The sequence below is a fragment of the Poeciliopsis prolifica genome, unplaced genomic scaffold (genome assembly GCF_027474105.1).
Source record: "Poeciliopsis prolifica strain line A6 unplaced genomic scaffold, Auburn_PproV2 SCAFFOLD073, whole genome shotgun sequence".
Classification (NCBI taxonomy): Eukaryota; Metazoa; Chordata; class Actinopteri; order Cyprinodontiformes; family Poeciliidae; genus Poeciliopsis; species Poeciliopsis prolifica.
Window position 1 is genome coordinate 1,195,353 of NW_026562448.1, and position 14,121 is coordinate 1,209,473.

Below are 14,121 nucleotides of genomic sequence, written 5' to 3' on the forward strand. Positions count from 1 at the left end.
CGAGAAACTCTGAGGGTTTTCCATCTTTATTTATACGGTTCTTTTTGTCGCCTACAAATAAATATCTTGATCCTTTCAGTCCATGTGATTGGATTCTATCGGGGCAAAAAAACATGACAAACAACTGCTGAACGTCGAGTCTGCCCAGAACCCGGCGGCCCGGTTCAGCGACCCGGTTCAGCGACCCGGTCCGGGTTCTGAAACAGAAACAATCTGAGTGGTTTTAAATTTAAAACTGTAAAAACTGAATCCGAGGTCATTTCTAGCAGACTTGAGGCTCAGACAGTCGGGCTGCATAGTCAGATCCTCCATCCATGAGCTGTGACCTCTGACCCTGCTGGGCCAACCCGGTTTGCATCAAGGCTGTTGAACTGTCAGCAGAGGGCAGAGATGCTATATGGAGCTACATAAGGGCCATAAATCTTGCTTAAAGAAAAATAATTTAAAAACTGGAACAAAAATATTTAACTGATTATTTTTAACTGTGAAAAACATTTAATATAAAATGTTACTGAAAAAAAAAATAGATTTGGAAACTAGAAGATAAATACTGGGAAAAATATTTAAAACAAAATTTATATCAACCAAAAATAATTAAAACAGACTTTAAACAAAAAATTTTATTTTGAAACAGATGGAAGTTAAACATTTCTCATGAAGTTTTTTTTTTTAAACAAACTTTCTGGCCCTGATTTGTCTCCGTACCGCCCGGCCGTCAGCTCAGGACTGATCTGAAATCAGTGCTTCTCAGGGAAAAAAAACCAAACTCAACTGAAAGTCAGCAGCTTTTAAACATGATGGATTTATGAAGAAAACATGACGCCTTGTTTTTAATATCACAATAAAACAAAAACTTTAAATGTTATGAATCAAAATCACATTAATTTCTGGATAAAGAAAATAAAGATTTAAGTCCTCAAGTTGAAAATCTACGACCAGCAGGCTGTGGACAGAAACAACGGCTGTTTTAGAAAAGATTCGATACTTTCTGATGGTTTATGAAAATAAAAGTCACGATTCTGCTAATGAGGGAAGAAATACTGTCTCTAGTGGAGGACAGGACAGGGGACGCCGTCTTTCCCATGCAAGCCTTCCCGCGTCTCGCCCGTCTCCTCGCTCCGTTTGGAGCGATGCCAGTCGGTTCTGCCGGCGCCGCTCAGTACGACCCGTAGCGGTCCTGGGAGACAACGCCAGTCTCAGTGAGGTGAAGAAGAAGAACGGCGGCGGAGACGCTAGCGAAACACCGCATGACTCACCTGGATGGTGTTCATCACCCCGTTGGCGAGGACGGCCATCTTCCCCGCCACCGTTTTCACCCCCTGCTTGAACTGGGCCATGTCCGGGCCGGAGGGAAGAACGCTGTCTAAACCCGAAACCCGGCCTGCGGGAGGAAGCACAGCGCTGAGTCCGCCGCTGAAAGTAGTCCGTTAGCCACCCGACCGGACTGATTGGAGCGGCGACGATTTCTGCGACTACAACTGGAACTGATAGAGGTTCAAATGCATCGAGCTAAAGGCATTCAGTTCCAGAATCAGAAGAACTGTTCTTTCTGCAGACAACCAACCAAAAATGAATCACATCAACAGGTCCTATCAAAACACAGGAAGCTAGCATTAACGCAGCGGCGCCGGTCGGGCCGCCCGGTCCAGAACGAGGCGGCGCCGGTCGGGCCGCCCGCTCCAGAACGCGGCGGCGCCGGTCGGGCCGCCCGGTCCAGAACGAGGCGGCGCCGGTCGGGCCGCCCGGTCCAGAACGCGGCGGCGCCGGTCTGGCCGCCTACTCCTGAACAGCGTGGGGATGATCCCCGGGTCTCACCTCTGCTGTCGCTGCCGTCTCCGAACAGATCGGCGGAGCTGATGGAGCTGCTGCCCGACAGACTCTCCAGCTTCGTCTTTGCCTCGTACTGACAGGAAGAACACAGTCAGCTGACGGGTTCTGCTTGGTCAAAGCGGGTCCGGCCCAAACGGCCGCTCACCTCGGCGTTGCTCTCCCGACCGAAGAACATGTCGGAGGAGATGGCCTTGGCGTTGGCGAACTTCTGCCTGGCCTCGCTGGACTCCGACCCGGCGGACGACGCCTCGGCTTTCCTCCGGCTGGGGAGCCTGAACCCAGAAGGAGAAGCGGCATCAGAACCGGAGCCGATCCGGAGAGTCAGGCCGCGTGAGGCTGAGCGGATACCTCTCTCCGATCGGCTGGATGCTGGAGATGGTGACTTCCTCCTTGGGTTCGTCCTTCTCCAGAGCCCAGGCGGCGGTGAACGAGCCGCCGTCGGCGTCCCACCGCGAGCCGAAGCCGTCTCCCACCGTGAACGGGTTGTCCTTATACCTGGACAGCAGAACGGGTCAGAACACGCTGCTCAGCCGGTTCTGATTAGGAATACACCAATCCAATATCAATATCTGATATTGATTTGGGGATTGATTTGGGGATTGATTCCCCAAATCTATTCCAGATCGACATGAGCTGCGGGTGTATATGTGTGTGTGTGTGTGTGTGTATATGTGTGTGTGTGTGTATGTGTGTGTATGTGTATTTGTGTGTGTGTGTATATATGTGTGTGTGTATATGTGTGTATGTGTGTGTGTGTATTTGTGTGTATGTGTATTTGTGTGTGTGTGTATATGTGTGTGTGTGTATATGTGTGTATGTGTGTGTGTGTATATGTGTGTGTGTGTATATGTGTGTATGTGTGTGTGTGTATGTGTGTGTATGTGTATTTGTGTGTGTGTGTATATGTGTGTATGTGTGTGTGTGTATTTGTGTGTGTGTATATGTGTGTGTGTGTATATGTGTGTGTGTGTATATGTGTGTGTGTATATATGTGTGTGTGTATATATGTGTGTGTGTATATGTGTGTGTATATGTGTGTGTGTGTATATGTGTGTGTGTGTATTTGTGTGTGTATATGTGTGTGTGTGTATATGTGTGTGTGTGTATTTGTGTGTGTGTATATGTGTGTGTGTGTATATGTGTGTGTGTCATACTTTGGCGGTCCGGAGGTGAATCCCGGCTCGTCAAACAGGTCCAGTTTGGAGCGGGACGATGTCTTGGCTCCCGCCGGCGTCTCCTGCTCGATCACCTGCATCTCTGACATCACGGAGTGAGACACGACGCTGCGACAGGAAACCAGAGTCACGTTTAAGTCCAGAACACCGGCACGGAGCTGAGCAGAACCCGGACCGGACCGGTTACCTGCGGCCGCCGAAGCCCATCCCCAGCCGCTCCGCCTGCTCCCTCTTCTTCCCCTCCAGGTTCTGCAGCTTCTTCTCCTCCATCTTCCTGTCGATCTGCAGCTCCTGGTAGGCCAGCCGCATGGACGCCACTCTGCAGCGGAGACACGCAGCGCCGTCACACGTCTGCGCACTTACCGCCGACAGGAAGCGGGAGCGGCTTCCTCACATGGACTCCTCTGCTTGCTTCTTGGCCTCGGCCACCTGCTCCCCTCAGCTTCTCGGCCACCTGCGCCTGCTTCTCCACCTCAGAGAAGCTTTTGCTGCTCACCTTCTGCGCACCCAGACCTTTCTTTGCCCCGAGCTGCAGCAGCAGATGAAAGTTAGCCTCTTGCGATTCGTTCATGTTGGTTGATATGCATCATTTATAGAAAATACATCAATCTAAAATCAGAATCTAGTGTTGGATTCTCACCCCTTTTTTAGCAGCCATGGGTTTCTTCTTCCCAATGATGGACGGCTTCACATCTGCAACACAGCACATCGTTTCTCAGCTCTCAGCATGTTTTCATCACAGAAACAAACATTTAGCTGTAGATGCGTCTTTAATTCGGTTAATTGTGTGACAGCGGCAGTAAAAGGTCAGCTCAGGTCGTCTCCGCGCTGCACCGCCGCGCTTCTCCTCTGTCTCCTGCAGCTTCATGGGAACCAGCAAGACGAGGAGGAGGAATTTAAACTGAACCAATCAGCTGTCAGAGCAGGGATTGTTTGTGTCAATAAAGCGTCTGTCAGTCACAGGTTCATGTCAAAATGCTCCTTTTGAAAAGCTTCAAGCATAAAACCGATTATTACCCACACAAAGGCCAGAGGCACAAAGCCGCGTCTAACACACAAAGCAGCCGGATTAAGATGTTCTGGTCGGGAAGAAACAAACATCGGGCCACACGGCAGCATGGAGGCTGTGGAACGCCATGCAGCAAACCTTCACCTGCAGCCGGCCGCTCTGCAGGGACAAACGCATGGAGTCCTCTACCGTCCAAGATGGTCCAACATCCGTAGTTACAGCACAGACAGAGGAGACTCAGCAAACAGGAACATCTGAGCTCAGATAAAAGCTCCAACCTGGCTCTTGATTCTGAAACATTTCGCTAAATGTTTTAGAGCTGAACTGATGAATCGATTATTTAAATAATCATCAACTAACTTAGAGTTTTATCCACTCATTACCTGGAGTACACAGATTCTAAAAGAACAACACAGAGCAAAGCCAAAACTACAAAATATATCAACATTTTCACCTAAGATAAAAAAAACAACCTTTTCATAGTCAGGATTTTTAGATAGAGATGCAACAAATGATCAAACGTTCACCGAAGGAATGCAGTTTATAAAATGCTTATTTAAAAGAAAAAAAAGAATTACTTGCTTGTTTGCATCTATTAATGTAAAATGGAGGCTGTGAAACAGTTTTAAGTGAGTGACTGCCAGAACCTTTTAGTAAAACTGATATTTGATCTCTTTCAGTTTCATCTTGTTTAGAAAAAGGTTTAATAAAAACAATGAGGCTGTCTGACAGTTCCCTGAGGTTTTTCCTTCTCACATATCCAGGCCTGAACATTTCCTAAGAAATATTATTTTTACTCTGATTTATGAATTATTTCATCCTAAACTCAAAAGATGAACCAGTCGTGTGTCGACTTAGGAAAGTATCTGGTTTTCCGTAGGATCTTCTGGTCACAGAGTTTTTCTCAAACATAAAATCGTATTTTAACATCCCAGAGTTTTTATCTGAAACTTTCTGGCTCAGAAACTGGGAGAAGCTCTGAACTTCAGAAGCTTTAAATCAGATGATTTACTCACCAATGGCGGCTTTGGGCGACGTGCTGAGACCGTCGATGCTCGGCCCGTCCTCTGGTTCTGTCACAGGACGGATTAAACACGACTGAGACGAGCAGAAACACTCACTGCATCGATAATATTCAGTCATAAACATAACAGGAGAAGACACAGGAATCCAACTGTCTACAGCGACATAAAGAGGTCCAGTCAAAGTAACGACTCCATGTCTAACTGCATATATGAAGAAGAAAAATTGTTCACAGATGGATCAACATCTGTTTGCTTTGACTTGATTCCAATATTTTTGTATATTTATTGTCATCTAACAAAGAGGTGAACATGTTTGTTGGCATGCAGAATGTTCACATCAAATATGTTCACATCAAATATGTTCACATCAAATATGTTCACATCCAATATGTTCACATCCAATATGTTCACATCAAATATGTTCACATCAAATATGTTCACATCCAATATGTTCACATCCAATATGTAAACCTATTGGAGGAAAATGACGCTGTAGGGCAGAAACAGTTCAGGTCTACTGAAATAATCATGAACTGATTTAGTAATCAATTAATTCTTAACTGGAGACTCAAGAAGACCATTTGCTGAATAAATCATATTCAGAGCTGCAATGAAGCCAAAACTGCACAAAATGCAAACATTTTGCATTAAAGATTAAAAACCTTTTTGGCTGAAAAACTCCAGTTTTAGGTTCAGATTGCTGTTATTACATGTTAGGAAACAAAATGTTTGTTTTACTATTTAAGAGAAATTTGGGGTTTTTGCATCTTGTAACACTTCTCTAATTTTCTGTCATTAATGCTTAAATTAAAAATCTGCAGAATTTGCAACGTTTTTTCCCCAAAAATTTGTCCAAATGATCAAAAACTACAACTGCAGTTAGTTTTAGGGTTATTACACAAACAAACAAACAAACACAAACAAACAAACTCTTGTTTTGAGTCAAACAAGATGAATTTTAACTCATCTGAGCTGAAAAATTCATGAAATCTGAGGAGAAGCTCCTGCTTGTGTTTCCATTAATGTGAAACTAAAGGTTTGAGTGTTTGTAAAAAGCTTAGTGCTCCTTGTCTTTCTGATATTCCTGCTTCATCTCCTGTAATCCGGTTAAATCCTGGGATTAAACACACAGGACACATGAAGTTCTGCATCACCAGCAGGAACCGTCGAGGTGAAAACTCAGACTGCTGTGCTTCACTTACGGCCGTCATCCTGGGCTTTCGGCGCCGGGTCGGTCAGCTGGGGGCAAACAGCGGCTCCGTTCTGCTCTGCAGGGGGCGCTATGCTCCACTCATCAGAAAACTGAACAGAGAGAAGAAAGGCTGCTGATGAATAAAGAGATGCACAGGTGATGATTCAGTTCCAACCCGGCTGACAGGTGACGGATGTTGTTCTCTGAAGCTTTAACCAGAACAATCAGTGCCACCCCCTGCTGGGCTGTTATGACCTGCAGGCTGCGATGTTGGGCTCAGCTGGATGGACTCTGACCCAAACAGCTGATTCTCAGATAGTCAGGCTGATTGGAGAGCTGGCAACTTTAACTACAACCTGACATCTCATTTCTCAACAATAATTAGTTTGTATAGATTCTCGTAATTCTGCCATCGTGGAAATTTATGTAAATTCAACAAATCACTGCAAAAATTGAGCTTTTTAAGTTCTTCAAAACAGAAAAATTTCTGGGGTCCAGTCTGCTTCTAATCTTTTTTTCTATATCTAGATTTCATAATATAAAGTATCACCACAAGTTCATTGATTTTGATTGGCAAAAAAATTTAACCCTGAAGGAATTGAATAATATTGCAGTTAAATATTTTATTTTCAGTGCTAGTGTATTTTGTTTACAAACAGATGATTAAAAATGTTTTTATTCATCATTTATTCTCACATCCTCATATTTTAAATAAAGTGTGCTATTATTATCATCATTATTTCTATTATTATGACTAAATGTGGAAGTAGCTTCTTAAATAAAGTTGGGAACAAGTGGAACCTGTGAATGTTCAGCGAAGAAATCGTCGTCCTTCTTCTCGGCGGCGGCAGACGCTCCTCCTGCAGACGAATCGATCCACAGCTGCAACAGCAGCAGAACTTTATTACTCCAATTATCACTTTTCTTTTTATTCTAATGTTAAAGATGCGTTTATGAAGTTACTGCAGGGATTACACACCCTGTGTACTCTGGACAGGATGTGCAGAGCTGCCAGACGCACACACACACACACACACGCACACACACAGCCACACACACACACACACACACAGCCACACACACACACACACGCACACAGCCACACACACACGGACGCACACACACACACACACACACAGCCACACACACAGCCACACACACACACAGCCACACACACACACAGCACACACACCAGCCACACACACACACACACACACACAGCCACACACACACACACACACACACAGCCACACACACACACACAGCCACACACACACACAGCCACACACACACACAGCCACACACACACCCCCACACACACAGCCACACACACACACACACACTCACACACACACACACACACAGCCACACACACACACACACTCACACACACACACACACACACAGCCACACACACACACACACACAGCCACACACACACTGATAAATGTGTTTATCAGCATTTTGTAACAAGTCAAAGATCCTGTTAGCTCAGGTTGTATCAGCAGACAGAAGGAGATGAAGGCTGTTTCTTCTCTGCATTAGCAGTAGATCTGATTCTCTATAATTTATCTCCGGCCATCTTGGTTCTCACCTCGGTGCCGTACTTTGACAGCGCCGCGTTGGCCAGCTGCCGGATCTTCTCTCGGTACATCTGGGCGGCGCGGCTGTTGTACTTGGCGTTGGTGTCGTTGGTGGAACAGCCGTGCTGACGGAAGAAGGCCGTCTTCAGGAGGAAGCGGAAAGCGTTACCATGGCGCCAGGAGGCCAAACCTCAGCTGACCTCAGAGCGGCGATCTTACCGCGTTGGCGTTCCCTCCGACCTGCATGCATCTCAGCTGGAACCAGTTCCAGTTGGAGTCTAACTCTGTGGATCTGAGGAGAGATGAACCGTGTCAGACTGAAGCCGCTCATCGGCGTTTACACGCTGAAGCTGCTGAGCGGTGGCGGTCTGAGGCCGACCTGATGAAGCTGAGGTGGACGCCCAGCGAGCGGTGGATGCCGGAGCAGTCGATGCACAGGAACACGCCGTACGAGATGCTGGCCCAGCTCGGGTTTTTGGCAGCGCAGTCGAAGCAAGCCTGCACAAAAAACACAAATCATCTGGTTGTACTGCTAAAAACACTGAGAAATGGCAATAAATGTAATTAATAAAGTTTCCTGATGTCCAACATCGCAGAGGAAAAACTCACCAGCAGTCAAGCAGAAAACAACAACACTTTAAACAGTAAAGCATGGGGAGGTCTGCCATGATAAAGTCTGATGGACGATAAGAAGTAATATTGTTGTCTTGATACCATTTTCAAGTTATATATTGATTGGTTTATTCATTAAAATCCCCTTTAGTTTACATCAAGTGGTTATTAATCTTCCAGTGTCCAAAACACAAAAGTATTCATAGATCACTTTGACATCAACAATATTATCACAAGATTGACCAGACATCAGATTTAACAAATTACATACATAAAGCTAGTTTTAAAAAATAATATTTAATAAAAATAAGATTTCAGGGCTATTTTAAAAGAATGTTCTTTTTAAATGGAAAGTCTTTAGGTAATTTAACCCTCTGCTGAATTGCTCTGTAAAGAACAGATTTTTGTAACAAGCTAGTTTTAATTAATTTTGTCTCATAAGAGCTGTTGGTAAAATGATTATGTTTCTGATCAGATCAAAGATCAATAAACTGAACACTGGAACCGAAGACTATATTAAATATCCAAAATAAAATGACATGACAATCAAAAACAATAAAGAAAAATTGTATTTTTGTCCATTTACTTTGTTCAATGTTTTAGTTTGAGAAAGTCAAGCAGAGTGCAGACTTGCACATTTGATGTGTTTTTATTATTATTCACTGTGTGCACATTTATTATGTTGGTGAGTATTTTTACCATATTATTATCATTTTTAGGCATATTTTCTAACTACAAGACAGACAAACCTGGAAACGTATTCAAAGGTTTTCTGGATGAAATGAGAGAGATTGCAGATGGACCAATAATTATTTGATCATTTGTGCAACAGAAAATTATAAAAATACACATATTTTTAAAATTATATTAATGCAACTTTGCCATACAGTTTATTTAAATAGCTCTGGTTCAGAACAAAGGTAATCTCCAGAAAAACAGAAATATATAACCAATTTCTATAATGCTTTACATTTTGCTGTGTCCATTATGCACTTGTCTGTCTATCTGTCTGTCTGTCTGTCTGTCTGTCTGTCTGTCTGTCTGTCTGTCTGTCTATCTGTCTATCTATCTATCTATCTATCTATCTATCTATCTATCTATCTATCTATCTATCTATCTATATCTATCTATCTATATCTATCTATCTATCTATCTATCTATCTATCTATCTATCTATCTATCTATCTATCTATTCAGGAAATTTTTTAATGAAAACAGTTTGTTTCATGATTCACTGACCCTCCTGAACATGCATGTGGTGACAGTAACAGATGTTGGCTCAGTAAAATATGTCGACTGAACTTTGTAGGTAACGATTCAGGAATTCGTTAAGCAATAAAACACAAAGTTCAGGTTCTCAGCCTGTGTTGGGGAACAGATGCTAAATGAAACCAGCGTGTTCCTCAGAGCTGGATCCACCTCAAGGTCAAACATGTGAGTGATGTGAAATTCAGCATCAGTATTTGTGGAAATGCCTTCATCAATGTGACTCACTCATCCCTAAATGATTTAAGATTCCTATGAGAACAAGTCAAACCGGATTCAGTGAACAGAAATAAACTTCCAAGTAGACAATAGAAGATCTTTGAAAGTAGCAAACAAACCAGAAGCATCAACTTCAAGAACAAGTAGTTTCAAACATGGTTGAAGATGTTGAGTCACTTATTAGGTCAGTTTTTGTTCCTCACAGACTGAGGATGTATCTGCATTTACAGTCTGACGCCAGGTCATTTAGAAACATGTTACAAAACTACCAACACAGTGAATGATGGAAAGAGCTTGATGAGCGACATGTTGAAGATCATATCCATGTATGTATCATTACACATGTTCCTAAGTTATATCTTATTTTAATAAACAAAGTTAAACAACGCTACCTAAAATAAAATAGCTAAAATAGTTGCTAAGCTGACAGAACTCTGAGGCACAAGCATCAAATTAACTTATAATTATGAGTTTTAAATATTTGTCATGGTTCCAAGTCGCTGTCAGGGTTTTAATCTATGAATATTTACCAGGCAGCAAAAGACTTAAATCTAAACACATGTCTAAAACCAAATACCACAGATGATAGTTATTATACCTGAAAGTAGAAGGTAAACAAATAGCAACTATAACTATAATCTAAAACTTCTGAAACTATTTGCAATCAGCCAGAAACGAGCTGTTCAGGAAAGATTTTTTAAAGTAAGATAAAAACTCAGCTTCAGCATGAATGTATCTGAAATGGTGAATGTGGCCTTGAGTAGACCAAACTATTTATTATGAATAGACCAAACTATTTATTATGAATAGACCAAACTATTTATTATGAATAGACCAAACTATTTATTATGAATAGACCAAACTATTTATTATGAATAGACCAAACTATTTATATGAGTAGACCAAACTATTTATTATGAGTAGACTAAACTATTTATTATGAGTAGACCAAACTATTTATTATGAGTAGACCAAACTATTTATTATGAGTAGACCAAACTATTTATTATGAGTAGACTAAACTATTTATTATGAATAGACCAAACTATTTATTATGAGTAGACCAAACTATTTATTATGAGTAGACCAAAATATTTATTATGAATAGACCAAACTATTTATTATGAGTAGACCAAACTATTTATTATGAGTAGACCAAACTATTTATTATGAGTAGACCAACTATTTATTATGAGTAGACAAAATATTTATTATGAATAGACCAAACTATTTATTATGAGTAGACCAAACTATTTATTATGAGTAGACTAAACTATTATGAGTAGACCAAACTATTTATTATGAGTAGACCAAACTATTTATTATGAGTAGACCAAATATTTATTATGAATAGACCAAACTATTTATTATGAGTAGACCAAACTATTTATTATGAATAGACCAAACTATTTATTATGAGTAGACCAAACTATTTATTATGAGTAGACTAAACTATTTATTATGAATAGACCAAACTATTTATTATGAGTAGACCAAACTATTTATTATGAGTAGACTAAACTATTTATTATGAGTAGACTAAACTATTTATTATGAGTAGACCAAACTATTTATTATGAGTAGACTAAACTATTTATTATGAATAGACCAAACTATTTATTATGAGTAGACTAAACTATTTATTATGAATAGACCAAACTATTTATTATGAGTAGACCAAACTATTTATTATGAGTAGACCAAAATATTTATTATGAATAGACCAAACTATTTATTATGAGTAGACCAAACTATTTATTATGAGTAGACCAAAATATTTATTATGAATAGACCAAACTATTTATTATGAGTAGACCAAACTATTTATTATGAGTAGACCAAACTATTTATTATGAGTAGACCAAAATATTTATTATGAATAGACCAAACTATTTATTATGAGTAGACCAAACTATTTATTATGAGTAGACCAAACTATTTATTATGAGTAGACCAAACTATTTATTATGAGTAGACCAAACTATTTATTATGAGTAGACCAAACTATTTATTATGAGTAGACCAAAATATTTATTATGAATAGACCAAACTATTTATTATGAGTAGACCAAACTATTTATTATGAGTAGACTAAACTATTTATTATGAGTAGACCAAACTATTTATTATGAGTAGACCAAACTATTTATTATGAGTATACCAAAATATTTATTATGAATAGACCAAACTATTTATTATGAGTAGACCAAACTATTTATTATGAGTAGACTAAACTATTTATTATGAATAGACCAAACTATTTATTATGAGTAGACCAAACTATTTATTACATTTTGTAGAATCAATCACAGTTCACTTACACGTCATCTTATTTCTGTTCCATCTGGTCATGTTTCAGTGATAATGTGGTTTGAACTGGGATGAAGAAACACCACAAATACAGATGAAATGGCTTTGATGAAAACTATGTGACATAACTTTAAACTGAGGTTTAAGGGCTGGAACATATCAGACACTTTGACTTAACTATTAGCAAAGCAATCAATGCGGCGAATTAACTCGATATTGGCATTCATATTTGTTTTCTGTGACTGATAAAAACAATACTCCATTAAAGCCGGTAAGTTTTTTTCCGGTGACAAGGCTTCAAAGCAGCGAAGCTAACAGGTTTTCTTCCAGAGAAACACGAACCGTTTACGTGGCCTTTGGGTTTGGCTAGCAGCTGTTAGCTCCTGTTAGCCTTTAGCCCCGGTTCTCCGTAGTTTTCAATGGAAAAGCATTAGCTCCCGGTAGCTCTTAGTTGCCGTTAGCTCCACTTAGCAGCAGATGCTGACTGCTACTAACCAAATATATAAATTAAACCACCGTACGCCGGTTAAAGGAAAACTCAAATAACAACACAGATCAACGACATCGAATGCCGTTACCTTGTTTGTGGGAACTGATCTCAATCTTTTGAAAATCGTCAAGATTTCGGTCTTATTTGGTTCCGTAGCCATCTTGCCACTGTGGGTGACAAGTTTCACGAGCTGACGTCACTACAGAAAGTCGCGCGGACCATGGAAAAGCGAAAGTCCTTCTGTAATAATTAATATATATGAATATATAAAGCAAATCTGTGCCACAGCAGTTTAAAATACTCGTTTCAGGCAGAAAATTGTTTACATTTATTTACGGTTTCCAAATAATAAATATTGTCATTCTATCCAACCAATCAGCATTAAAATGATAATGGGATTATTGCACGCGATTATTGATGACTGACCAAATAACCCATGGAAATATACACGGTTAATATTTAAATGTTCTTTCTTTTTTGCTTCACTAAGTTAATTATTGTGTTATCCTTCATAACTCTTGCAAATATAATTTCTCACACAATACTGAAATGAATATGGACACCATGTCCCACAGGACTTTTCAGCATTATATCTGTAATGTGACATAAAGATGGTCACAACTACTGGTCAGCCATGTAAAGTTAAAAGAATGCAGCAAGTTTTAGATAGATTTGTATCATGTGTTTGAAAATAAATAAACAGATAAATAAAAGGGAAAGCCCATTAAATATTTTCAGGATCTCTTGTTCCATGTTCAAATTGGCAGGACAGAAACAAAAAGAAGCAAAGAGATTACAGAAGCAAATTTAATACATTTTAAATCCAGTACTTTGCAAAAAGTACTGGACTAAAAGTTACTTCTAGTTTAACCTATTTGTCATACATTTTAAAAGAAATTTTATTAGTGGACAAAAATACTGAAAATACAAACATAAAACAAGTTTCAAACAATCAGTTATTGATCAAGTTCACTTGTATAGAACATTTCAGCAACAAGGCCAATCAAAGTATTTTAAATCATAAAAATACAGAAATGTTCTAAACAATAAGTCACAAATTGACAAAACCAGAAATCATTACATTTTGTCAAGTGACATCATCAAGATCAAATAAGTCGGTCGATTTTCCGTTCACTATAGTTCAAAAGCAAGCTGAACAGGTGGATTTTAGCCTTGATTTAAAGGAACTCGGGGTTTCCGCAGTGAAAGCTGCTTCTTTATGTTTATTTCACTGATCACACTCTGGCCTGTCGGACCCATAGAGCCAATAAATAAACGAAACAGAGCCAGTCTGACAGCATGAAGTAGGCTAAAAGATTTCAAATAGCAACACAGCATGCCCCACCATGGTGAAGTTCCAGTTTGCAACCTTAAGATTAAACTTTGTTGGACCAGGACACACCAGTAAGG

General features: G+C 40.1%; 1 protein-coding gene across 1 annotated transcript; it reads right to left on the reverse strand.

The window, feature by feature from the left end:
* Positions 1–8: 8 nt before the first annotated feature.
* LOC129352209 (ADP-ribosylation factor GTPase-activating protein 2-like) lies at positions 9–12,898 on the reverse strand. The gene is given in 17 exon segments (XM_055021078.1): positions 9–1,177; positions 1,257–1,381; positions 1,816–1,903; positions 1,976–2,102; positions 2,179–2,325; positions 2,985–3,113; positions 3,193–3,324; positions 3,400–3,441; positions 3,443–3,534; positions 3,646–3,698; positions 5,031–5,087; positions 6,242–6,341; positions 7,033–7,113; positions 7,826–7,957; positions 8,034–8,106; positions 8,194–8,312; positions 12,800–12,898. Coding segments are annotated over 17 exon segments (1,590 nt in total). The 5' UTR covers positions 12,872–12,898; the 3' UTR covers positions 9–1,156.
* Positions 12,899–14,121: the final 1,223 nt, after the last annotated feature.